The sequence below is a fragment of the Phaenicophaeus curvirostris genome, chromosome 1 (genome assembly GCF_032191515.1).
Source record: "Phaenicophaeus curvirostris isolate KB17595 chromosome 1, BPBGC_Pcur_1.0, whole genome shotgun sequence".
Classification (NCBI taxonomy): Eukaryota; Metazoa; Chordata; class Aves; order Cuculiformes; family Cuculidae; genus Phaenicophaeus; species Phaenicophaeus curvirostris.
Genome location: NC_091392.1, coordinates 159,251,090 through 159,279,067, shown reverse-complemented (window position 1 = coordinate 159,279,067; position 27,978 = coordinate 159,251,090). Strand labels below are relative to the sequence as shown.

Genomic DNA, 27,978 nt, shown 5'->3' with positions numbered 1-27,978 from the left:
ATAGCCTCAGCAATTGTTGTCTCAGTAATGACACATGACAATGCTTAAGATTTAGAGTCATTACAGCTTTACACATTTCTTTGTCCCTGTGAAGACTTTGAAGTTTATTGAACTTCTACTTGATCTTCGCGGGATTCCTCTCTTTTTCTGACTTGTAAATACTCCTTTTGAGTGAGCTGAACTTAATGCTGGAGTACTCATCCCAAGATACTTCTGAGCAGACTAAAGCTATCATTCCACCGATTTGACTATTTCTGAGAACTTGTGGAGGGGTAGGTGAGGAGCCGGAGGGCTGGAAAACAGCAGAAGTTTGAAAATTGAGGAAGAGATAAGAGACAGGGAAAGAAAAGCCAGGTAAGCTTAACCTCTATCCCTAGAAGAATTTTGCAGTGAATAATGAAAGCAGCTGGAAGATAACTAGGAAGTGAGTAGCAGCTAATATGGATTTGTCAAGAATAAACCATGTCAAACCAATATAATTATCTATGGCAGGGTAACAACTGTGTGAATTGGAAAGAAGAATGAATGGCATATATCTTTATTTAGGAAGGCTTTGTAACAGTCTCACAGGACATTTTTGTAAGCTGGCAGGAGAAACATTGTTAAGGTGAAAATAATCATACAATAGGTGCAAAACAGCCTGGAAAACATACTCGATGAGTTGATATTAATGACTCATTGTCAGAATGCAAAGAGTGGGAATCCACATAAGTCTGTCTTGTGCTATTTTGAGGTTTCATTAACATCCTGCAGGTAGAATATACTTATTGTGCTGAGGATGACATGAGGTTAGGAGGGACTGCAAACATTTTGGAAGGCAAGACTGGAATGAAAATGATCATGACAAATTGAAGACACTCTCTGGATGAAAGTCAGAAGGGACAATATACAGCATTTAGGAAAATCGAGCTGTGCAAGTACAGCATTGTAAATGACTGTGAGGTAGTTCTTCATGGACTGATTTGGGAGCATAATGGAGGAACAGAGATCAACAGAATTGTGCTCTGATAAAAATGGATAAATTGCAGTATCAGACAATATCTAGGAATCTTTTGGAGAGAGTCTAAAGGAAAGGGAATGAGCTTAGGTCTATAAACCAAAGCTGATAAGTGTGGCGTTTTTTTTAGTTCAACTGAGGAAGTAGTCTACACATAGCACTTTTCAAGTGAATAAAAATTGCACAGAGAAAAGGAATCTGGTCTCTGTTTCTGTACTACTATTCGAATAAGAAGTACTTGTGTTGAATTTCAGGAAGACAGGTTCAGGTTAGATAGACGATCAGGAAAATCTTTGTAGCGGTAGGGATAAGACTGCACTGGAGTCCATTCCTTAGAGAGGTTCTGAATCCCCCACTGCGGATCTTTAAAACAGGCTGTGGGAACTTCTCATGGAAAGAAAGAAATAGCTTGGGGCAGGGAACTATGTTTAATGTACTGTTGAGGGTTCGTATCCAACTGTATTTTCCTATGATTCTATGTAGTCCGTCTTGACATAACAAAAGTCAAGTATCACTATCCTCGGCATCTGGAGAGCTCTTTGCCTTTGCTACATCTCTTTTAAAGAAGGCTGCATTGAAAGTGGGAAGGATTGGATGCAGGAGTAGAATTATTGTGTGTTAGGGCAGAAGTAAGAGACACTGTGACTTGTTGCATCTTGTTTTCTCTCTCTTCATATATAACTAAACTTTGGAGTTGGGGTGAGAGTGTGTTCCTGAATGTTCCAGCTTCTTTTTTCATCCTGCCCCACATGGAATATCCACTTCTTTCACCCAAACATACTTCTTGCTATCAGAGATGTTATTATCAATTTTTGGTTTACAGTAATGTAAATATATTTCTAGTCAATCTTTATATACATCTCCTGCCTTCACTTTTGCTTTTCCAGCCTTTTCTCCAGTCAGTCCCTCAGTTCCCCTACCCTCTCTCTTGTGTTAGATAGAAGAGTTTTAAAGAAATTTCTGGAAAATCCCCCAAATCATTCTTCTTATCTCCTTAGCATAGAACGGGTTCATCAGTTGCCTTTATACTCGATGAGCATTGTTTGTACTTGACACAAATGCACAACATTCCCTCCTTTTGAATGCCTGAAATACTGGCCACCCTTCTTCTGCTGTAGCAGGCTCTGCTGGGCTCACTGATGCCTGGTTTGGCCAGTTTCCTTCACAAAATCATAGTTTTCTTCCCACTCTCTCCTTTTCAGTTCCTTGTCTTCATCCTTGCCCTCCTAGCTTGCCTCAAACAACAGCTTAGCCTCCTTATGCACTTGCCTTATGTGGGGCATTGATCTTTTATGCTGCCTGCCTCTTGATCATTGTAGCCATTGCCTGGGGACAGGCAGACTGCAGTCCAGACCAACTTTTTGTACATGCTCTGCCTGGCAGGTTAATGAGAAGGGCCCTTCAGCTAGTAGTTGAAGAAAAAGTTTTGTTTACGAACTTTCAGTAGCTCATTTAGTTTTCTCTCATGAGCTGGATGTAACCTGTAGGCTTGAAGGCTAGACTAATTTGGGCTTTTAAATTTGGGTATTTTGGAACCCCAGTAATGTTTCATATCCCTTATTGACAAAATTATATAAACTTACCAGATATTTACAGCTGCATGTTTTGAAGATATTCTTTGTAATGCCCTGTCAGTGAAGCCATTTCATCTGAAAAGAACAGCGATCCAGTTTTAGCAGTAAGATTTCCTGTCAGCCTTGTGTACCAGATATGTTATAAAATGGAGAGATCAAGCTGCTTTCTCCTGGGTAAAGTGAGAGCTTTGATGGAACGGCCAGTTCTGTCATCAAATGCTAAGCAGTTTCCATGTGGAGCTAGCTGGATGATGTTGAAAATTTGTTCTTAGGTGCTCAGAGATAGCAACACCTTTCTTTTGCAATGCTAAGAGTGACATCTCCTGCTACTTCATATGTTGCATTAGTCACTGGCCTGTGTAAATATTTGATAAAGGTGTCCTTGTGTATGGTCTTGGCACTTTAGAACACAATCATTAAGAAGGAATTTGTTATGCATGTAGTTCAGATTTGGATTCAGGGCAGTATTCTGTGATGCTGAGGATTACCTGGTCTTGTGCTTCAGCAGAAAGCTTGTAGAGATAAAACTGCATGGTGCAGTGGTCCAAAGAGAGAGATAGGGAAACTTCTTCTGCTCTCTAGCTGCAGATAACTGTGCTGTTGTGGGTGATGGGTCCAAAAGTGCCTGTGAACTTTGGTGGAACTTCAGGCTTACGCTTTTCAAATCCTACAGTGGAGTTCCGTGACCTTCTGTTTTCCCAGTATTTGGTAGACAGCAACTCAAAAGGTATTTTTCTGTATTTAGTCCAGCTAAATCTAATATGCAAACTAAGGTTTTTTGAAGGGATCTTGAGCATACTTTAAAATCAAAATGGATACAATCCTCACATTAGATTTTTTCATGTATTTCAGTTCATGTTCTTGCAGTTTGAAAGAGAACAGAGGCATTTTTCACTCTTTCTTTTAAATACTCTAAGGAAACACTTTATTGTATTGTAATAGGTACTGTTGATACAAGATCAAATCAGCTTATAAATAAGTCTCGATACATCTCAGTGAAATGCAGATTCATGCAAGCCGTCTAGATTTGTTTACACCTTTTCCCATTTCCTATGTATCAGCACTTACGCTGACAGCCTCCTCTGTTGTGTGAATGCCATTAATTCCTGTTGGTTTGATTCCTGTGAAGCGAGTCTTGTGTTCACATACATATCTTGCAATTGCTATTTGAATTCAGCTCCCTCATGACTGATTGTAGCAGTCAGACAAATAGGCTGTCATAGAGTTCTTATGTCAAGTGGTGTTTGAAAAAAATTTAAAATAGTGCTGTTCATATATACTACTTGAAGAATAAGTCCATACTGATCTTCTGAAAATTTTCTTCTTTGAGCTATGCTTTTTAGTGCTTGGATGTTCATTCCAGCACTGTTCTTAGGAGAAATTTCATCTTTTACTAATTTTTCTGTGGCTAACTTCGGTGGCTTTGTTACTCAGAAGGGTAATGACAGAGTGTGAATTTATTTTTCTCTAACACCAGTAACTAGTGATCAAACCAACAGACTGTCAGAACTGTTAAGTAGCTGCAAACGTCCTGGTTTTTTGGGCAATGACAGGATTTGCTTTGCGTAACGTAAATGATCTGCCATGAGTACAGAGTCATGTGGTTTTGATATTAGTACCTGTGTTAGGAACCTAAATGCCTTGAATTCCATGTCCGGCTAGTAGAGAGAGAAAGCTGCTTCAGAAGTGTGGCTGAACCCACTGACCTCTGGAGATGGGGTTCTGTCTTTCTTTGTTCATTGCCTAAAATGAGGTGGGATAAGTCAGAACTGCAGAGCTGCAACCTTTCATTAAGCAGCTCCTGCTAGTGATTGCCCCATCCCTGGAGGTGTACAAGGCCAGGTTGGATGGGGCCTTGAGCAGCCTGATCTAGTGGGATGTGTCCCTGCCCACTGCAGGGGAATTGGAACTAGATGATCTTTAAGGTTCCTTCCAACCCAAACTATTCTATGATTCTATGATTCAGCCAAGAGATGCTGAGCCTTTGAGTCTTCACATCTGGAAATGTGAGATAAGGTCGGTGATTTAAGTTGAATCTCTTCAAAATTCCTGTGTAGTCAATAGGAATAGATGTAACCTAAAAGGTACATTTCGTAGACCCTAATTTAGGTCATGTATGAAATGAAAAAAAAGCTACAATAAAAATAAAATCAAACTTTACATACTATAACTGCCTCACTTAGTAGGCAGTCTGATTTAATCATGCCTTATTACTGAATATGGGCGGGAGGAGAAAGGGAGTAAGATCATTCCTTTTCTTATATTTTTTGATTAAATAAATAAAAATTTTCTTCTTGAAAAAGTGACCTAAAAATGTAAGAATCTCAAAGTTTTTTCCACAAAGGCTCAAGCTTAGGTGCTAGAAGACTACAAAAACTGTCAAAAAACCTCCAGTACTGAAACCTGAAAATGGACTAATAAATAATGAATAAAAGATCTGAACTGAATGAAAAGATACAAAAATCTATGTACCTTGGGGCAAACACACTGAAAGACAAAATATTAGCAGTAGTAAAATGTTACAATAGTGATATATTGAATTTAGATTCAAAAGACGAAATTGGATCATCTAGTCAGACTTCATTCCATTTACCCTCTATGAAACTTTATAGCTTCTGTCTGACTCCTGAATCTGTATCTGTGCTCTATTAATTGGCAGAAGAAAAATTCATAAACAAGGGAACATTTTATTTATACCAAAAACTGTTTCACTGTTAAAAGAAATATGTTCCTAATTCATCATCTTAACTTATCTGACTTCAACTGTTAGCTTTCTATTCTTGTTATACTTTTTATGCTAGATTACAGAGAACCTTAATTCCCAGTATTTTCTCTGTGTGCTTCCACTTACACACAACAATTGAGGCACCTTTCAATTTGCTTTTTAATAGACCAACATTATTTAGCTTTTTAATACAGTCTCTTACTGCAGAGCATTGTAATGTTTTTGTATGACTTCCTTAATTTTTCAAATGTATTTTAAAAAATGAATAAAAAGCCTGTACATACTATTAATAATAATTTGTATGAGGGCCATACAGAGAGGACACTAATTCATTATTGTTCTGCTTGTACAATCTGGGAAAGCACTGGCTCTTTCTTGTGATAATGTTGTTGGGACAGGATGCCCTATTATATCTACTCATCTTAAACTCTCACATAACATACATATTCTATTATGTAGTGTTTACATCCTCCTCTATCCCATTTATTCTTTAGGTTATAGACTATAAGGTTTACTTTCAGTAATCCTACCTCTATAACTTTGCATTTGACTGTACTAAAGCACCTTTTATTTAATGGTATCCAGGTAACCAAACGATCCTGATAACTTGTCAGACTGCCCTATCCTCATTGTTATTTATGTTTCTATCCATACTCTTAATTTCATACCTGTTTCACCTTCATTGACTATAGTAGATCATGATGTTCATTTCAAGGGCAATTATTTTTCTGACATGTCAATTAGTTTTCAGACTATTTAGCCTGTGTTTTATTGATATTGTATAGTGCCACCTTTTTAATCAGATGTATTATTGAATTAATTGCTTTACAAAGTCTAAGCTAGGCAATTTTATTGGATAAGTGTGTAATCTTTTAAAAATAATGTTAGTATGCTGAGAATGATTTTCTGTAAATCCATACTGTCTGCCATTAATTACATTACTGCTCTTTATCGATTAGACTTTGTATCAGCTCACTCTTTCTTTTGTCTTGATTGATGTCAGGCGAACCAGTCATGCTGCTTGTTCTTTAAAAATTAATGGCACATTAGCATTCTTCCGGAATTTCCCTGCTATTTCAAGATTTATTAAAAATTAGTAGAAGAGACGAGAGATGCCCTCAGTTATTTGGGTCTGTTGATTTGAATGTAATTATCCTTAGCAGATTCTGTCTAATATCTCTTCAGTTACTAATTCTTTAGTAATGAAATCTGTATTTGCCAAGTTAAAATGTAAAATATGGAATGTTGCCAAAGCTTAGGCTTTGTGTTTGTAGTGTTCCTAAAGTCATGATTCCTTTAAGCATGGTATATCTTATCTTTTAATGTGATAAAAAGAATGAATAGATAGAGACAATCTGTTACCCAAAAGGTTTGGAGCTTTATAGTTATAATTACTTATATAAGAAACATTAAATCATTAAATGGTGTGACCAGCAGGTCCAGGGAGGTTATTCTCCCTCTGTACTCAGCACTGGTGAGACCGCTCCTCGAATCCTGTGTTCAGTTCTGGGCCCCTCACCACAAGAAGGATGTTGAGGCTCTGGAGCGAGTCCAGAGAAGAGCAACAAAGCTGTTGAGGGGGCTGGAGAACAAGCCTTACGAGGAGCGACTGAGAGAGCTGGGGTTGTTTAGCCTGGAGAAGAGGAGGCTGAGGGGAGACCTTATTGCTCTCTACAACTACCTGAAGGGAGGTTGTAGAGAGGAGGGAGCTGGCGTCTTCTCCCAAGGGCCAGGGGACAGGACGAGAGGGAATGGCCTCAAGCTCCACCAGGGGAGGTTCAGGCTGGACATCAGAAAAAAGAATTTCACAGGAAGGGTCATTGGGCACTGGCACAGGCTGCCCAGGGAGGTGGTTGAGTCACCTTCCCTGGAGGTGTTTAAGGTGCAGGTGGATGAGGTACTGAGGGGCGTGGTTTAGAGATTGGTGGGAATGGTTGGACTCGATGATCCGGTGGGTCTCTTCCAACCTGGTGATTCTATGATTCTATGATTCTAAGTTTTCACGCTTGGAGTTGAAAAGATAAATCAGATTTCGTTCTTAGATTGTAGAGAGGGAACTAGTTTTGTAAGTGCCTTTAGACCTAAGCTTGTCTGGAAGTAAAGCACAGCATTTAAAAATGACCCTTTGGAATGCTAAGGTTGTGAAATATCAGAGGAAGCACTGTGCATAGACATATCTGTAATCCTTAAGCCAGGTACATACTCTCTGAAATGTCTTTGACTTTCACTGGTGATTTTTGGTGATAGTGGTATTGGATTATCTAGAACCTGCAATAACATCAGCAGCAGCGTTCTCCAAAGTTGCCATCTTCTGACAAGCTAGAAGACCTATTAATAGAACTCAATTACAGTACAACTCACTTTCACTGAAGTTAATGGTTACATATGTGTCTGACTTCAGTGACAGGTGAGTTAGCTGACAATAAGTACATTTTGAAAAAAATATACCTAATGATAACGACTGCAAATTTTAGAAATATTTATGTCAGTGTTTTAGTGTTAGTATCTTTCTTGTTAAGCTGAGGTCATAATGTGATAGTAATTATGAAAATGATCAATAGAAAACTTCATGATAGACACAATGTTCTTATAAGCATAGTTATTGTAACAGAATATTATTATTCTAACAGTTGTGCAAGAGCGGCTGTTGTTATTGTTAGGTCTTTCCATAAAAAGAGCAGTAGTGTAAGGAAATAGCCTAGGAACCATCTGTTAATAGTAATTGTATGTTCAGAACTTCCCACTGGAGAAAATTAATTGCTTAGTGTAGTACAGTAAGAATTAAGGTACAGATTTTGGAATAAAAGAAATATTTAAAAGGGCCAATGAAAGGAAATTTGCCTATGTGCTTAGATTGCTTTTGCTGTCACCAAGCAACAAATAGACTTTAACCTTTCTCCCTTTTGTTTTTCACAAGAAGCCAGATAAAAAGCAGGCACTTTTCCATGTGGACTTCCTACCTTTTATATTCCCAGGGTCTCTGAAAATAAACCTAACTTGGAGTAGGAAAGAAATATTTTTAACTACCTAGTGATATCAACATCTGTATAGTGGTTGACTTAAGCTATCTGAGCTTTTTAGAGGATATATTGGAAATAGGAAAGTTATTTAAAACTTCCCTTTTGCACAATGTTATTGGTGTAATGTTGTCACAGGAACATTAATCTCACAGTTACTTATTGTTATCGGCATAAAATTACAGCCATTAATTATGGGAATACCAGGAGTATCTTTATTTTTCCTTTTCATTTCTGTAATTTATCTTCTTTAAGGAACGTCTCTCATTGGAAAACAAGGTCCTGTGCTCTAAAACAGGACAGTGGTATAGGAGGAAAGCAAACTAAGGTTGATGACTTGGCACTAGCAATCTGTTCGAGGAAAATCGGATTGAGTTACAAGTCTTGCGTATTTACATGAACTCAGTTGCAGGGGGGAGATTTAAATCTAGAATGCAAATGGCCCAATCTGACCTTGAACACCTCTACTCAAGGGGCAATAATACAGAATTTAAAGCTTAAAAAATGTTCATGGGCTATAATTGTCTAAAATGATGCAGTGCAGGTGTTTCACAGAAGTAGATCACTCTGGTTTTCACAATATAGACAGATTATTTAGATATCATCAACCTATGTAATGTAAGAGAGCAGTACTAATAGTACTCATGACATAACTTGTCAAAAGTCAATGTACAACCACAGTACTACTTCATCAGAAAATGTTTATTGAGTGATCCTGTTCCAGAATCAATTTAATTCGAACTTCAGGAACTTCTCTGCAGCATGGAGCTCTGTGCTTTCTTCCAGATTCATTTTAGGTTTATTGCTATGTTCTGAGCAGCTATGTGCTTTTGCCTTGTGTTCTAGTAATATGGCAAAACAGGAGAGTTTTTTATAAAAATGTGTAAGAAAGACTTTTTTGTTTCCAAATTGCATGCTCCAAGTTGGGCATCTCGGTTCATATAGCAGAAGAGGAAACTATGAATTCTTCATAGCTTAGAGAGGAGTGTATCTCTTATCAACCATCTGACGCAAGCCTATTTATATATTAGTACTTTTCTGTGTCCATTTTGCCTTAGGTTCTGTCACTTTCTGATTTCATTACTTGATGTTAAATCATGGTTATTGAGAGTAACCTTTAAGCTCTACAGAACTACATAATCCTTCTCCATTATCAAAGATTTTTGTCCTTCCTCAGCATATGTTTTGTGTGATTTTGATGAAGCAAGGTTCACACAGTCCTCTAGGTCACTAATGAAAATGGATAGCACAAAACCCAGTGCCAATTCCTTTGAGACCCTGTTAATGTGTTGCTCCCTATTTGGAAACTGTACAGCTGCTACTCACTTGCTTTGTGATCTTCCAGCCATTTTTTATGTCTGCTGTGGTATTTTTACCAACACCATAGTTCTTTAGTCAGCTGTGCAGTGCCTGGTTTTGGTGCAGAGACAGGCATAGTGTTCCTTTCAACTAATACAGAAAATCCTTCAGCTCCAGCTAATTCATTTCTAGTTATTGACTTCTTTACATAATTGACCATTTGGAATGTTTTTTTTTAATACCATCTTCATTTTTTTTTTCTGTAATTTTCTGGATCTGGAAACTACGCAAGTAGACTGGTAATCTTGAATGGCTTTCTCGTGATATCGTAGAGAATTAGTAGAATACCAGAATAACAAAATGCCATGTCAGGCTAACAGAAAATAGGAAGTCAGGAGCTACCTCGAGTAATATATCTCTTGAGTTGTCAAAACCACTCTGAACAACAAACTTAATAAAGGCATGATGCTCAAAGAGAGATTGTGTTCACATGAGCATATAGTGGCTTAAAGACCGATTTTGCTATAGATGCCATGAAAAACAGGGACATGTACCACCAAGAAACATAAATTCAGGTTCTTCTTGTGAGGTACATACATTTGTACATAATCAGAACATTCCTCAGGCAGTTAAAAACATGTCTTATGTCTTTTGCAACAATGCTATTGTTGAAGGACTTCCATCAAGCAATGTGGAGTCAATTGTCTTCCTCTGCATCCATTGCATTCCTGTGCAGAACTAATTTCTCAGCTTGCCTGTTGAGTTGATGCTGTAATCCATCCACACTGAATACTCTACATAGAAGTACTGAGTTGGTCTGTTGGGCTGAATTATTTGTATGTTGCAAGAATTCCTAATTTTATCAAGGCACCCTATTCAGCAAGATGGTTAAGCACATTACCTAATCAAACTTTTGAGATACTTAAAACTAAATCAGCATCTTAGTGCTTAGTTGAGGTTGAATGTGGCCTATGAAGGGATAAAACAAAATGCCTGATAATATTCTAGCTACTTCTAGACTAGATGTCTGATATTGTCTACTCTGTGTAGACTAGTCTGTGCTTATTTAATGTCTTGAGGCAGAACTCATATTGTCTAGTGGCACTGGTTCAAAAAAAGGCTGCATCTCTATGGCTACAAATACTATCAGCAGAGATGCTTACTTTTTAGTCTAAATCATACTCAGTGCATGGAGACAGATTTTCCTTCTCAGAACGGGTTTGATGTGATATGAAAATGATGTAGGTTTAAAGGAAACACTTAAAATCAGTACTTTGCATTCTATTGATTGAGCCAGCAGTACTTGTAATAATATGCTCACACTGCTAGACTCTTTGATCTGAGGAATTTTATAATGCAAATCATAATGTAAAATTCATTAGCTAAAAGTAGCCAGGGTTCTGAGTCTGCTTGAGAAAATTAATTAATTTTAATTTCTGAAAATATTCATAAAATGTTATGATAATTCTATGTATTATAACGGCTTTTAGATGGTAGTATCATAAATTAACATACTTATAGCATACAACTGAGTATGAATTAACATACTTAAGTATAAAGGAATTAAGGTGCCGAACTGAATTTTTTAATCCTTGAGTGGCGTGTGCTGACTGTGTTTACAAAATTGAAACTAGTACAAACATATGTTTGTGTGTCTGTCTGTCTTTGTAGTTATGCACACAGCTAAATTTCAGAGAGTTATTTAAAACTTCAGCTGGACCTGTTCTTGTCTGTGTGTGCATCAATGCAGATACATATGGCTCTCTGCTATAGTGAAGAAACAACTACAAATTGGGTGTAACTACAGTTACTTCTCTTCATTTATAATTACCTAGGAAAAACTGTGTAGGAACCTTTAGTTTCACACTGACAGATTTAGACTAATCTATTGCTATGGCATGCAGTGTATGAAAGCAAGAAAAATAAAGTAATTAAAGCTTCTATTCACCCAGTTTAACTACTAAAATGCATCTGTGAGTTAGATTAAAGGAAAAGAACTTACAGAAGAACAATAAGATACTAATTATACTGAAGGGCAATCTGAAAAGTTCCACCTTTCCTGTGGACAAGCAAGATTAATTAAAATGATTTTACAGCACTGGTCTGAATTCTTAGGATAACGGGGTGCATACTACAAGATTTTCTTCGTAACTTTCACTAATTCATTTTGGGTGTTTCTGTATTGAAAGTCTGTACAGTGATCAGAAGTTCAGAATCAACCTGAACATGGATGGAAAAATGCTGTTGACTTCTTTTTTCTCAGGCAAGAACTCATCGTGATTAGCTTTTGAAGTCTGATTTGAAATTGCCCTAAGGCTGAACCAAAAATCAGGATTTTCATTTGCTAGATGAGCAAATACAAGCAAGGAGAAAAATGGATGTTTCTTAGCTGTGTGCCTGTTCAATGCAGTTGGAGCTGTGTTGTATTGCAACCTTTCTTCTCTTTGGCTTACCTAGCTGACCCATAGCACAAGTAACATGAATCCTCACTTCTGCACTGTAATACTGTGCTGTGTTGCTTTGTAGACCCTAACACAGAACTGCTTAGGATGGAGAAGGACAGTTCATTGAGGTTACCTTTTAACTAATCTACTTGATGGCAAGTAGGGTGACCAGTGTTTGGTTTTGGCAAAGGACTATGTATTCCAATCAGTAACTGAGTGGTGCAAATGCTTTGGAGGAATCAATAGTCTGAGACTCTCCTTAACAAAGTCTGGCAGTACTTGGATCCAGCCTTCTTGTGTACATGCCACAGGCACAGCTTTGACAGGACAAGAAGCTACAAACTTGTCCTCCCTCTCCTATTAGCTTTTATATCCCTTAGCACTGATTCTACTTGAATTCCCATTGTGATGCAGCGTGACAGAACCTTTCAGCAGCTCAGCCCCAGATGCCAGGAGGATCTAGGAAGACAAGTGACTCTCAATCTCTGGCAGCAGTAAAAAATGGCCAACACACTGTGTTGCAGTACTGCCTCATGTCTCATAATCTTTCTGATTTTCAGTGTTACATTTATCAACATAAATCAGTTTGAACCAGTTTAAACATGTTCAGATTTTTCCACCTATTGTACCAAATCATTACCTGACTGACCTAAAAGTGAAACAGATCTGTTTCATTCACAGCAATACCTAGTTACTAATTGCTCTAAATATGTAAGATTTCTTGCCTGTTATCCTGGTTATCCATCTGTTGAGGAAACCTGGCCTGATCAAGGTACAAGAAGCAGAATACATACTCAGTTGGCTGGCAAGTCATCCATACTGATGCTTTCAAAGAGTGTCAAAGCTAGCTCAGGTAATGTCCATGAAAGTCAAAATCACAGTTTTGACTGCAATCAAACATACTCTCAGGATTTGCAAAGAAGCCTGAAGCATAAGTGTGCAAACTGCATGAAAGAGTCATTGGAACAGCTGTATGTTAACTCCTCTGTGTCTTGGAGAGTGTCCATTTTTTATGGGGGTCTCTAGGCATTAGTATGAATATCTGCTGTTACTATTTGCACTATCATTACGTAAGACTGAAGTCTTATGAGACTGTTAGCTTGCACTTCACAACGAGTGTTTAATTAATGAAAATAACATATATCGAAGAACATCAGATATAGAAAATAATAACTGATGTAGTTCTCACTTTACTCCTCTTGCTTTTAAGTATTTAGTTTTGCTATGGGTTGAGTTTATGTAACACCTTCATTTCTTATTTTTCACAGAAATGTAACCTGGAATAATTTAGCTATCCCAGACACCCACTGTTCCAGAGAGCTAGAAGAAGGTTACCAGTGCCCACCTGGATTTAAATGCATGGACCTTGAACATCTGGGACTAAGCAGGCAAGAGCTGGGCTACAGTGGCTTTAATGAGATAGGTCTGTCCTACTAGTAACATCCATTTCAGTATCCATTTAAAAATGTTTATGAAATGAATAGAACAGATAGCTCATGTCTGTGCTGAAAAGATATCAAGTGCAATCAGTATTCTGCTCAAACAAGGCACATGCCAGAAAGAGAAGCTGTGCTGCTTGCTTTGGAATGAGGAAGTTATCATCTATTTTTATATTGCCTAGGATTCCAGGTTTTAAACAACTTCAAAACAATGTCTTTATTTAAGAAGAGTCAACTAGAGATTATCACCAGTATGTACATGCAATGACTAATTTCTGTGTTTTATTTATGATTAATTTTAGAGTACATAATTCATCCTATTTGTATAATTTTAGTAGTAATTCCCATGCAAAAAAACCCATCCAGAATTACTTTGATAATCTTCTCAGTACTAAAGACAAGAGAGGAAATGAGATTGTCTATCTGTGGCAGTCTCTATCCAAATTGTCTTAAGTCAGAACATCACCCAGCAAAAGGATTGGAAGTGAGGCAGATTTTGCAATATAGGTGTAATTTGTATTCAGTGAGAAACACTGTACAGTCACCAGGGGAATACATCCTCTGCTAGCTGCAATGTGTCATGCCATTCCCACAGGGAAATGAATGCAGAACAGTAATTCAGGAAAGGTGGCAAGAGCATGGGCAGCTGTGGCAAGATCTATACCCAAATGGAAAATACCTAGTTTCTCTGTCAGAACATTGTGGTTATCTCACATTCATTTAACAGACAAAGGTCCAACGGGGGCCTACAGCTGTAAATTTTCATAAGCCCAGGTAGGGGAGTACCTTCAAATGATAAAGCATGCCTGCAGGCCATATTCTTTCTGATCCATCTCTCTAACTTTAATAAGCTGGGTTTTTTCCATTTTTCCTGGCTTGATTTACAGATTGTTGTCCTGGCCTCAGCTGAACTTGAAGGTAATAAAAAGGTTTAATGACTGAATGACTGCAATCCAAAATGTTTTTTTTTCAAATATTGAAAGTGTTTGCAGCTGAAATCACTTCAGTTGGTTCCCAGGCTGCTGAATATACACAATGAGCCAGAGAGTTACAAGAAATAGTCTCAGAGTCCTGTTACAGTAAGTACTCTGTGATACTAAATACTTTCTGAACAAAAACTGCAATTTGTGTCCTTTCTTTTCCTCATGAGAAAGGAAGAAAAAAATTATTTCAACCAAGCTGCATTCTGTTTCCTCTGGGAGTCAGAAGCATAACATTTGTTCCAGTTACTGATAGCTGAATAGCACTACTGATAGCACCTATCTTTTATATAAATTTTCCTTCAGTAGATCTCAAAGGACAACCCTATCTGATCTGTCAGACAGCCTTCATATTCCAAAGGTAGTGGCATAGTGCCGTGACTGGGTGGACATGAGCTGAGTTCACACTAGAAGCTGAAAACATCCACATGCGACTTCTCTAGTTTGAGATGGGTTGGCAGGGGAGCGTGGGATAGATATATTACCAGAAGAGTTATGCCTTAGATTGAAATCACCCTTCTCATCTTGACATGCAAAATTATTTGTGGCTTTGAAGGCTGCTAGCCTACCTGCTCACTAGGGAAAAGTAGCTGCAATGCCTTAGACAAGCTTCAGTGGGTAGATGACTCAAATGAGGCTCAGAGTGCTTAGTAAAAGAGGCCAGTATGTTTTTAGTGACAGGGGCAAGTTGGCAAAGACAAATGAAATAGTTTGTCCAAGGGTGCCTGCAAAGCTTGTTGAAAAAATGGGGTTCAAGCTCGGGTCTCCTGAGTTGTCGTCCTATCATTTATCAAAGGTCATTCAGAGTGCTATATTTTTAAAATCAAAGATTGCTAATAGAGTTAGTGCACTTGTGATTGATATATTGGTTTTGTCTAGAAATAGTCAACAGCTGCCAGAAGTTAAGTTGAACATCAATTGAAAGTTGATTACTAAACTTTAAAATACTGGATAAGACACAGCAGCTTTGCCACAAAATGTTGAATAAGCTTCCTCAAATTAGGAATGTTAGAATTATAACCAGCAAGTGTATCAATATTTTATAAATCTCCATTTTGTGATGCACCTTTGTATTTAGTTAACAGGTAAGTAAAGCAGTGGATCTTTTCTATGTAATTATACTATTTTATTTTATACATTCACTGATATTTTACTTGCAGATATTATGCAGCCTGTCCTGTTGGTTCCTGAAATCTATCATTACAAAAATCATAGGAGCATAGCAGATTGGCAGCTACTATAATTAATACCACTTAATTTGCTGTATATAAGTACAAGTTATGCATATTTGGATTTGATAATTTCTGCTGGTTTTCTTCTCTTTAAAGAAAAGGGTAGTCTTTTTTACAATTTTATTACTGGATGAAGACCAAACTCTTCTAATCAGGTAGAAAATAAAGATACTCTGAGTGTTATGCCAAATAGGTAGTTTCACATTTGGAAAATCCTATAATTTTGGCCACACCCTGCTCCCACTTTTTTGAATGGCTTATGTTTTAAAGGGATGAAAATTGGAAAGATTAGATAGTGTATGTTTTGGTACTTGACAATATATTTATTTCCCAAGTTTTCTATTTTTAGTTTTTAGGTGGTCTGTTTATCTGGTTTATGAATACTTGTATGTGAGTATGTGTGTATTGTTTAGGAAAGAGCACAGTTATGGAGTACTGATAAATATGGCTTGAAGTCATCTTGTCAAGATAATCTAGGCCATCCCCTTTTGATGTGAAACAGACTTCACTGTCTTTTCAGCCAACCTATTACACTGTTTCATTGTCTGTGCTCTTGGAAGATTTTCCTAAACTATAACCTGAATCTTTCTTTTTTCTGCAATTTAAGATCATAATTTCATACCTTATTCACTACTGACAGAGATAAAACTTTACAAAAGCTTTTCTGCATCTTTAAAGACTATCATTATGCCTCTTCTACCCTCTATAGCTCTACTGGGCCACGTAGCTCCAAGTGTTTCAGTCTTTTGCTCCAGGACTTACATTTTATACCTTAGATTATTCTTATTCTCCTTCTCTAGACTTGCATCAGCTGATTCACCTGTTTGTCGAAGTGCAGTACTGGCAGAATACCCCAGTAGAGCCATTACTTTTTGGTTTTCACACTTTATTACAGTTTCTACATCCCCGTGAGAAGTTTTGCATTTTCAGAACAGCGTGATGCAGGTGATTCATGTTTATTGCTGCAGCCCTTATGTCCTTTTGAAAGAAAAGCTCTCACTGTTTCTCATCCTTTATTTGTTTACTTGATTATTTAAGTTGTATTTCTCTCTGTTGAATAGCATACCTTCTTTTTTAACAGATTACTTCTTCAATTTGCAAAGATCTCCTGGACTTTTAATTCTTTCCTCCTGAATACTTTCAGTGCCTCTTAGCTTACTTTTATCTGAAATCTGATGAGCATAATTTATTTTCTGTCAACCTGGTCAAGAGTGAAAAATAAATAGAACCAGACCGAGATCAGACTCTGTTGGAACCCTGTTTGACAGTCTTCCTTTCTGACAATGCTTCATTAATAGCTGCTCGTAGGGACACTTAGCAAATGGTTTTGCACCTGTCACAGAGTAATTTCACCTAGCCATATTTCTGTATGTTGTCATGGTGAGATAATGTTAAAAGCCTTTTAAAATCAAGATGTAGGCCATCAAGTGCTTCTTGTCTCTTTACAAAACCTGCTTCCATTCTTCATTTGTACAGCAATAATACAATAAGATTTGTGCCAAAGTTTCTCAAGTGCCTGCATCCTTTCGATATACACTTATAATATAATACTTACATCTGATGTTTGTGCAGGTAACTCTTCAGACGTGGCCACATCAACATATATCCACAGCTAATGCCTCTTATTAGCTTAGAAATGTATTATTAGCTTATAGAAATGTATTTCTATATTGGATGTAGAAAGGAATTAATACCAATCAGTTTTGCCAGCTTTGCCAGTCTAATCTCTGATGAGTGAAGTTTCTAAAAGCCAGGGCAATTCGGTCTGACTCTAACTCTAGGAAAGTTACGAGCAACAGTTACAGAGGTCTATCTTGGAACTGTTTGTGAAACTAAAGAATTAATGAAATATTGAACAGAGAACCAATCAGCTAAGGCCTCAGGACCCCAAAGCCATTTCTCTGGGACTTCAGATATTTCAGGTTCTGTCTGATGGCAGGCTGCAAGAAGTTACTACATGTATTTCATGGACTCAGTAGAAAACTAATATTCTTTCCGACAGTTTGACACCAAATTTGGCTTCTTACGTAGGTGTAGTTCTTATACAGTGGGAGCCTTCATATTAAATGCAGTCTTTTATCCATCAAGATGCCTGAAAGAATTTTTGAATACTACCTGTGGGGCTGAGTGGGAGTAAGAGAAAGGGCATGAATGAAAGGGTTGTCTGGCTGTGTGGATGTGAGTGGCAAAGCACCTTACTATTGACTATACCTGTATGGTACTGTCAAGATTTTCTCTTTTTCTGACTTCTTAGCTGATTTTCATTCAGGCTTCTGTAAAAAGGTTGATGTTTCCTTCGTATTAGAAGAGCCTTTAGCCTTCTCTCCCACTGAGGCCATCAGGTGCATTCACAGATGGCCTGTTTCTTCTTTCTGATTTTGTTCTTTTCTTTGTGTTTTTCCTAGCTGTGTTTAATTCTGTAGGGTGTAACTGATAGCATGACACTGTCATAAAGAGTGAAAAAAAATTTACCTAAGTATTGAGAAAAATGACCCTTGTTTTGTGAATAAACCCCAATAATTGTACAGCTCATTAGTCATGTGATTGTATTTGCATAAGTATTTTCATCTGATATGTCTAAAAAGCATAAATATAATTGTTGAATTAAATAACAGCATGTGAGACTTAGCAACTGGAGAACTGTGGCAAGTACTTCTGCCTTCCATGTCACTGTTTATCTGAGTGTGTGTCTACCTTTAGTCAATATTTAACAAGGCAGTAATTGCTAACAGGGCCACACTAAGGATGTTGATAAAGCTGTCTGTGTGGCTGCTGTTGGAAAGGGTGCCACATAGACACAAATGTGCCAGAACACTTGCTGTCGCAGGATCCTGGGTAGTTTTCCTCCTTACCTGTATTTTCCCCACAGTACAGATCCTTTTGCGTTCAGATTTTTGTAACATCTGGCTAGTAATCATTGCACATGCCTCATGGGTGCAATCATCTGTAATCACCTACAGATGTACACTTGCAGCTACATTACTGATTTACTCTTCATGTAATCCCAGAAAATGTTTTTTTCATGATTTACAGTGTTGTATATTGCTTCAAATATTCTCAAAAGGAAAATGAAGTCCTGCATGAAAGATACCTAAATGTTAAAAAATATTCTATAAAGTAAGTGAGAGAAGCTTCATGCCATGAAAGATCAGTCTGAAATGAGAAGAACTTATTCTATGCTGTATCATCAGGCCATGTGTCAATTGCTAGGGCCAATACACTATTAAATGATACTAATTACATCTTATGCCTGCAGAGAGTATTTGATAAAGACTACCATATCAATGTCTGGTTTGCAATCACAGTATCATAGAATCGCTGTGTTGGAAAAGACAACTCTACCTGTCCACTACTAAATCATATCCCTAAGCACTTCACCTGCCTATCTTTTAAATACCTCCAGGGATAGTGACTCAACGACCTCCCTAAGCAGCCTGTGCCAGTGCCCAATAATGCTTTCAGTGAAGAAACTTTTCCTAAAGTCCAGTCCAAACCACCTTTGGTGCAACTTGAGACCATTACTTCTCATCCTATCAGCTATCACTTGAGACAGGAGACCAACACTTACCACACTACAACCTCCTTTCACATAGTTATAGACAGTGACAAGGTTTCCCCTCAGCCTCCTTTTCTCTAGGCTAGACCACCCCAATTCCCTCAGCAGCTCCTCATGAGACTTGTTCTTCTTGCCTCTTCACCAGCTTCGTTGTTCTTCTCTGGACAAGCTCCAGGACCTCAATATCTTTCTTGTAGTGAGGTATTAACTTACAGGAGGTAAGCACACATGTATTGTACTTTGTAGACAAATAATGAAAGTTCAATGGTAAGGAGTGCTTCAAAGCAGATATACAAAAATTACATCTGTAGTAAACCTTTCTTGCCTCACAGTAGGAGTGAACACTGCTCAATGGCATGGTGAGGCACCAAAATCATCTCATTTCATGGAGTATGAAACAGCAACAGAGCATTAGGTCTCAGATATTTCACACCGTTATTATAAGGTCTTTTCCCTTATAATATTTGATCTAGAATTTAAATATTCTTGGCATGCCTGCAGTTGAGAGCCTTTTTTTTAATTGGTAATTAGAAGAAAATATTTTTATGTCACTGTGAAAAAAGTCTACCATGATTAGATTAAAAGTGAACCTTAGTTTGTGTTTGCAAAAGGAAACATCATAGTGGGGCCAGAATCAACTTCTTCAATTGACTTATAGGTATTGTTTTAATAAAAGGCTTGTACACGGATCAAAAGAGCTGCTTTGTTTATTGATAAACTGAAATTTTATCTACCAAACATAGGAGTTACATTGGTTCTCTTGGTGTTTCTTTTATAATGAGGAGAATACTTTCAAGTGTGCAACCAGTCTGAACTGCAAAGGCATTGCTCTTAGACTAGTAGAAGATTGGTGTAGCATTATATGCATGGTTCAGAAAGAAGGAATTAAGGTTAAGATAGTATGCTGTGAATCTGGATTTTGTGCCTCTGTCACAATCCATCAAGTACCTTGCTCATTAGAGATTTAATGTTGCCTGCTAATTCACTATTTCATAGTGGATGAGTAGTGTGTTGAGTGATGAGGTGTGATGGACACATGAAAGCCAAACAAACAGAAAGATCTCACACCAGTCTAGAATAAAAGCTGAAAATCTAGCCTAAACCAGACCCCAGTTAGGTACTCCTAGAAACAACAAGCATTCAGAACTACGAGTCCATTTGCTTATGCGGATACCTGTATCATGAACTTGCTGCAGGAGACTGTTACAGGTTCCTAAAGAGAAATTAGAAGTGTCCTCTGGTTTTATATAGTAGTGCAGTGGTCAAAGTGAGAGACCTGCATCCTGGAGGGATGCTCTGCTCACCCCCATGTAGGGACCAGGGCAGAGCAAACTCCCTTCCACCTCCCTCCCTTTCAGGTTGCAGCAGAAAGAATTCCTGCTCCCAGAGGACAGCAAGCTACACAAGACTGGTGACTAGAGGGAGTACTACAAAGATCTGCTCTTTGTCATTCTTACAGAAAGTTACTTCCAATTTTTCTCCATGAACTGCCTAACACAAAATATTATAAAACCAGCTTTAATGTTTAGGACTCTGAACCTTGGCAAGACATACCAACATAAAAGAAAACACTTAAAACCCAACTTGTCAGTCCTGCTGCCACTGGACGAAGAAGAGAGCCTGTCACTGGTGGCAGGGGCTGATTTCTTTTTCACTCCATGCCCACTTGAAACGCTTATCTTTTGGTGGCAGTATTAGCAGCTACTTGGTCTTTCCAGGTGCCTGGCATAGGCAAAAATTGCAAGTGGATTATGACTGATTAGTTGTCCTAGGCAACTGCCTACTTTGCCAGCTCTGAGACTTCCATGTGCATGAGGAACAGTGAATTCTGTGTTGATGAACAGAGTAAAAATGATATTTGCAGGTTATTTGTTCAAGGTAGGAAGTAAAACTGATAGTAAAAAGGATTACAAGGGTGTTTTCAGCCTCCTAATATGCCTCCTTCTTCCCCCCACTGCCCTTTCATGCAGCCTTCTCCACCTGAATGAAGCCAGCATCATTTTGCACAGATACAGATGGCTAGAAATGCGGATCAGCATCACCACCACAGCTCGACTCCCTTAGATCTGAGTCAGTTGGTATCTGTGCTAATAGAAAGTGATGATGGTATGTAATTGTTAAGTCAGAGCCTCAGTTGAAACATACCAGTTAAAGGCTAAGAGCTCTCATGAAAGAGGCATTGGTTCAGTAATGATTTCATCAGAATTTGTGGTCAGTCTCTTTTATTCTACAGGTGACATACACACTTCATATATGTATTGAGTCTTAATGCCATGTTTTTCCAGGCAGGTGCATCATCGGATTAAATACTTTGATAAATAGGTCTAATCTTATTGCATTTATACAGCTCTCTGATTCAGGCACTTGAATGTAAAGTGCCTAATAATGAGGCCTTCATCCATGACCACAGTCATCATGCGGTAACATGACAAGTGATAGCAGTGTTAATGTGTGACAGTGTCAGAATATAATTAGGGAAGCCATTCAGAATGTCTAGCAATAAAACTCATATTTTCTAAGTGTGAGCCAAATCTACTGAAAGCACGCTCCATTACTTCACTGATTAAAAAATCAGTGACAATCATTATTTCAAAAATGGTGATAGGTTTTTGCTTTTCCCACTGGAATTCCCTCCTAGGCCTTGCAGATGGAGAGTAACAAAGTCCTGATCCCAGCCGAGGCACTGTTGTGGGCAAGAGAATCTCCGCTCAGCAAATTTCACTTGTTTGTTTTACTGCCAATTAACATAAACTTATGATCACTCATTCAGGTATTGAGTCTCACAGAAGACAAATGGTTAAAAAAACACCTAGGGAAAACACCTTTCCTCCTGCACCTATCTCAGCTTCAGTCCACACACCTCTCCTCCCTATGTCCTAGTCCCCACTCTGCTTTTGCAGGATGTGAGATGGGGAGCGGTTCAGGAAGCTGAGGTCAGTGCATAGTGGTTTCTTTTTTTGCTGCTCTTTGTTTCTTACTCTGCTGCTACTGGTCCTACTCTCTGAAGGGTGGGCCTGTCCTTGGGCTGCAGTCCCTTCAAAGGCATCACTACTTTGGAATGCCCCACATTACCAAAGACCTGCCAGCTATGCCCAGTGCAGGCGTGCAAATAAACCTAGACATGACAGCTTAGACCACCTTAACATAGGCACTTTCAGAAAGCTATACAGCTTTTTGGTGAGCATAGAAAGGTAAAGAAAATTGTTCATATACTGCATGTGGAAGAGAAAAGTCTGCAGTCTTCATTGTGTTGTTCCTCTTGGGAAATAGCTCTTGTTATGAAGAATGTGAGCACTGTGAGGAGTGAAGCATGGCTACGTGAATAAGATAAGCAAGTTCAGTTTGTTGCTTGGATATAATGAAAAAGTTGAAAGAGAGTCAACTAGTAAATGCCTGTTTACACTTAAGGCATGAGTTTTCACTAGTTGTAGCTTCTTAAGAACCTGTTTAAAAAGCCATGTTTAGTTTATCACTAATAATAAAAGGCTTTGGGAGTTTTGTTTTTTCTTTGGAGTTTTTTTGTTTGGCAGGAAAAATACTAATGAAATTCAGTGGTTGAAAGTTGAATGTAAACAAATGTATTTAGGAAAACATGGACATTGAGTAAGTGTCACTACCTATAAACATAATCATTAGGAAATCAAAGTGAAAACACTTGGTATCTCTCCTAAAACCATACTGGAGCCCTTGTAGAAGTTATTGCATTTGGTGCAGGAAACAGTTGGTGAAAATCTCAGCTTTCCTTGCTATACAAATGAATTTAATTTTTTTCTAGCTTAATGCTGGATTAAATTATCCCAGAGTTTCCTCTGGGCCCTAGGCTTGACCCTGTATATTATTTATTCTTTAGCTTGACTCTTTTGTCTCAGTCTTATATGTGGCTGAGAAGCTAAAGATCTGTACTCATAGCACAGGAGAAGTAGTCTTTGTCTTTTGCTTTGTATTTTTCTAAGTATGGTTCTGACACTTCAATACCTTAAACAAAAGGTAACTGAAAAGAGGTAATGCCAGCCTACCATAGTCAATGTGTTAGTAATTTCTTCTCATTATAAATACATATGCTGTATTTGAACATTTGTATTAAGCGTAGTTTAACTTTGCTCCTGGTTTTATATTTTCCTGTTCTCTAAACAATTCTTAATGATCCTAAACTTCTTGTTCTTCCCTATAGTGAAAAAATGTAGATCTACTATATAGTCAGTTTTCAAAGAACACACAAAAAAGCATTTTTGACACAATTTTCCTTTCTCCCAATGATCACCTTTAATTCTACTCACTATTTAGCCACTTTTTCTTCTGAGTTTCCAAATGCCAGTTTGTGTAGAGGTTTATTTTCAGAAAGCACATCTTTCTACAGTGGTTTTGACCACAGACATTACCATTATGCTTTTCAGCAGAATGCAATTTTTGCCATCATGTGAGTCTAGCAGTATTTTGGGCTGTGTTCATGTTACTTTAGGCTTGCTTGTGTTCTCTGTTAGTATTATGTCTTGTACAGGATAATACAGGATATCCTTTAGATCAAATTTTCCTCTCACTGAAATTTTCTTGATACATCAAGTAGACACAATGTTTTAGGGACTCTTATCATCATTCAGAGCAATAGAAGTAGCTTTTCCTTGACTAATTTTTGCTCAGAAATTCTAGGTTTGTGTTCTGTTCACCAAGTCACGACTTTTTTGATGCCTCATTTGTGTGCTGCCTCTCATGCTTTTAGGTTGCATAGGTGGCTGAATTACTACTTTTTCCTTTCCTTAAGAAAGTTTCTCTTTTGAACGCCTTACACTACATGTGCAATTAATATAATTATTAACTTACTAATTGAACAATTAAAACAATTTCAGGCATTCTGGTCCATCCTTTCCCCAGTGCTGACATGCTTAATAGTTTAGTGGGTATCTTAACCTTTACATTGAAAATACTAGTGGTATAATATTGTACTGACAGAACTAAGATTTCACAATGCAGTGTGTAGAAAATTCATTTTCCTATTAGAGAGTTACTCAGGCTTGTCTAAGAAGCAAGATGGAATGATTTAATTCTCAATTTGGTGCATCAAGAAAGGACTGTTTCATGTGAGCAGAAACAGAAATAAAAAAAAGAGTAGGCAAACTTAATTTATCAAAATGTGCTTTTATGGCACATATATTTCCTTAGCAGTATCCTTAGGACATGAAGATCTTGCATTGCACAGTAAAGCAGAGTCTGTTAAACCCGGAGTCTATTTGCCCAGAGGAGAAGGACCTGGGGGTGTTGGTTGACAGCCGACTGAACATGAGCCAGCAGTGTGCCCAGGTGGCCAATGGCATCTTGGCTTGTATCAGAAACCGCGTGGACAGCAGGTCCAGGGAGGTTATTCTGCCCCTGTACTCGGCACTGGTGAGACCGCACCTCGAATGCTGTGTTCAGTTCTGGGCCCCTCACCACAAGAAGGATGTTGAGGCTCTGGAGCGAGTCCAGAGAAGAGCAATGAAGCTGGTGAAGGGGCTGGAGAGCAAGTTTTATGAGGAGAGTCTGAGGGAGCTGGGGTTGTTTAGCCTTGAGAAGAGGAAGCTGAAGGGAGACCTTATTGCTCTCTATAACTTCCTGAAAGGAGGTTGTAGAGAGGAGGGTGCTGGCCTCTTCTCCCAAGTGACAGGGGACAGGACAAGGGGCAATGGCCTTAAGCTCCGCCAGGGGAGGTTCAGGCTGGACATCAGAAAAAAGAATTTCACAGGAAGGGTCATTGGGCACTGGCACAGGCTGCCCAGGGAGGTGGTTGAGTCACCTTCCCTGGAGGTGTTTAAAGGACGGGAGGATGAGGTGTTGAGGGGCATGGTTTAGCGTTTGATAGGAATGGTTGGACTTGATGATACAGTGGGTCTTTTCCAGCCTAGTGATTCTGTGTGAAACCAACACCTTGCATCAAACAGATATCAATAAGTTTGTCCTCTTAACTAATCTCCATGTTCTTCAAAGCACACTCTATACTTTGATCATTTTGAATGTGAAATATTAGCAAGAACTTCAGAATTAGCTGTGTAATTTTCCAAGTATGTTATCAATTCTGTAGTTTCCAAGGTTGTGCTGTTTTGTGGTGGTGGTCCACTATCTCTATTGCTGGGCAAGGATATCCCACTTCATGCTTGTTCACTTGTCTCCCTTAAATGAATCCTCATGGTTTATTTCTAAGTGTGCTTTATCTCAGCTCCAAAAGGAGGTGTCTGTGTTTTGTTCAGATGCAGTGCTGCCAGTGGAACACTTGTGCTGCTGCATTAGGTGGTCTCAAAGATGCTCACACCACTTTGTTGCCTCTGCAAAGTTTTTTCTTGATCTGGAGACATGTTCTCATCATACCTGTTTTCTCCATTTAGATTTAAGTTTATTTGAGGGTTCATAAACCTTGTAATCAACATACCATCTTTTAAGGTATTTCCCCCATGACTGGCTGAAAGCAGACTGGTTTTAGAAATGCTAATTTCCTCAGTATGGAGTTTTCTCCTGAGCAAACACTGGGTGATTGGCGTTTATTTACTGAGTTCCTTTGATCATAAAAACAGTTTATCCTTTGTAAACTGGTTGGATGGCCGGGCCCAGAGAGTGGTGGTAAATGGTGTGAAATCCAGCTGGAGGCCAGTGACAAGTGGGGTTCCCCAGGGCTCAGTGCTGGGTCCAGCCCTGTTCAATGTCTTTATCAATGACCTGGATGAAGGCATTGAGTGCACCCTTAGCAAGTTTGCGGATGACACTAAGCTGGGTGGAAGTGTCGATCTGCTGGAGGGTAGGGAGGCTCTGCAAAGGGATCTGAACAGGCTGGACCGCTGGGCAGAGTCCAGTGGCATGAGGTTTAACAAGGCCAAATGCCGGGTCCTGCACTTGGGGCACAACAACCCTGTGCAGTGCTACAGACCGGGAGAAGTCTGTCTAGAAAGCTGCCTGGAGGAGAGGGACCTGGGGGGTGTTGGTTGACAGCCAACAGGGGGCTGGAGAACAAGTCTTACGAGGAGCAGCTGAGATAGATGGGGTTGTTTAGCCTGGAGAAGAGGAGGCTGAGGGGAGACCTCATTGCTCTCTACGACTACCTGAAAGGACGTTGTAGAGAGGAGGGTGATGGCCTCTTCTCCCAAGTGACAGGGGACAGGACAAGAGGGAATGGCCTCAAGCTCTGCCAGGGGAGATTTAGGCTGGACATTAGGAAAAAATTCTTCACAGAAAGGGTCATTGGGCACTGGCACAGGCTGCCCAGGGAGGTGGTTGAGTCACCTTCCCTGGAGGTGTTTAAGGCACGGGTGGACGAGGTGCTAAGGGGCATGTTTTAGTGTTTGATAGGAATGGTTGGACTCGATCCGGTGGGTCTCTTCCAACCTGGTTATTCTATGATTCTATGAAATCACTTGGTCCCATAGCCTAACAGGACAGAGTTTATAACCCTCTATTGACTGCATATGTAAGTGAATATCCCTGTACGTTTTACTTTGAAAATATAGGTTTTCTTAATTAAAAGTTACACAGTAAGGTTCATAAAAACCAGACAAATGCACGATTCATTATTTCTTCCTGACAGAGATGAGCTATTGCAGTTGCCAAACAATCTTGGGGTGATAATGGTTTTAGGGTGAGAGACAATAGCTCTGTTAGCCAAAATTCTGCAGCACACATCAAAATTATTATTGCTGCAGAAAGACTGAATGTGCGTTTCAAACCTGAGGTCTTGATGAGCCTTCCAATGAAGCCATGTAGTTTGCCAGACATCTTAGGGTTATATCAGTTTTTGTTCTTTAGTATGACTAAAATGGAGGACATTCTCTAACATAAGACAGTGTTAGTTAGTGAGTTTGCATGGATTATGGATGCATGGGAGCATAAGGCCAAAATGATCAGACTCCAGCAGGGAGCATGGTTCTTGCAAATTTTCAGCTCTTCAAGCTCTCTAAATTCTTACTGTTGCTGAAGGGAGTCACATCTGTTCTATCGTTGTGTGGGTGATGTTGATTAAGTTTTACTGGAGAATGTATTAGCAAAGAGCCTTTAATGAGAAATTTTTGGCAGATTAGAAATTCTTGTGTCGTAAATATATTACGTAAGGTTCTGAATTTTCAGTGGGCCTTTATCAAAAGGCTACATCTCAACTGGTGGACCTGGATGTCTGAGGTCCTTGCTTTGTATGCCATGGCTGTGTCATTACCTCATACCAGAGAGATACTTCATTGCTGCTTCTTTATTCCTGCTTGATTTCTGTGGGATATGTGAACCAGAAGGCAGACCCAGTCTCCCTTCTCCAGGACTGAGGCACCAGTGTTCTGGCACACATTGACTGCTTCAACTGGTTGTACTACATGGGTCCAAGGGCATGGCTGGGATCTAAATATTGGCTGTCACTGATGATCACAGTGAGCTCTTTGTATTTCTATGTTGGAAGACTAACACAGAGATACCTAAACCCACAGATTTTCAAAAAAGAATACTAAGAAAGTGCTTCTAATTTTAGACGACTGAATAAGTGGTCTGAATGTGAAAAGAAGAAAAAAATAATAATAGTGGGATGATCCAGTTAACTCCATTAGCTACTTGATGTTTCTGTGTACTTGCCACTTTTCTCTGTGAAGCCATTTTAGTTGCCTAGTTAATTAAGACTTTTTTTTAGGCGGTAGTTTGGACATACAAAACACCTGCATAAATCATGTCCACTGAATTATCTCTGTTACACTAACAAATGGTATATGGGAAGTTGTAGAG

At 38.7% G+C, this 27,978-nt stretch overlaps 1 protein-coding gene across 1 annotated transcript in view; it reads left to right on the top strand.

Annotated features, from left to right (window-relative positions):
• The window catches only part of NALCN (sodium leak channel, non-selective), a 235,677-nt gene that overhangs the window by 41,529 nt on the left and 166,170 nt on the right, over positions 1 to 27,978 (top strand). Inside the window, exon 7 of the mRNA XM_069879312.1 lies at positions 13,325 to 13,479. Within this exon, the coding sequence (XP_069735413.1) occupies positions 13,325 to 13,479 (155 nt within the window). The remainder of the gene's footprint in view (positions 1 to 13,324; positions 13,480 to 27,978) is intronic.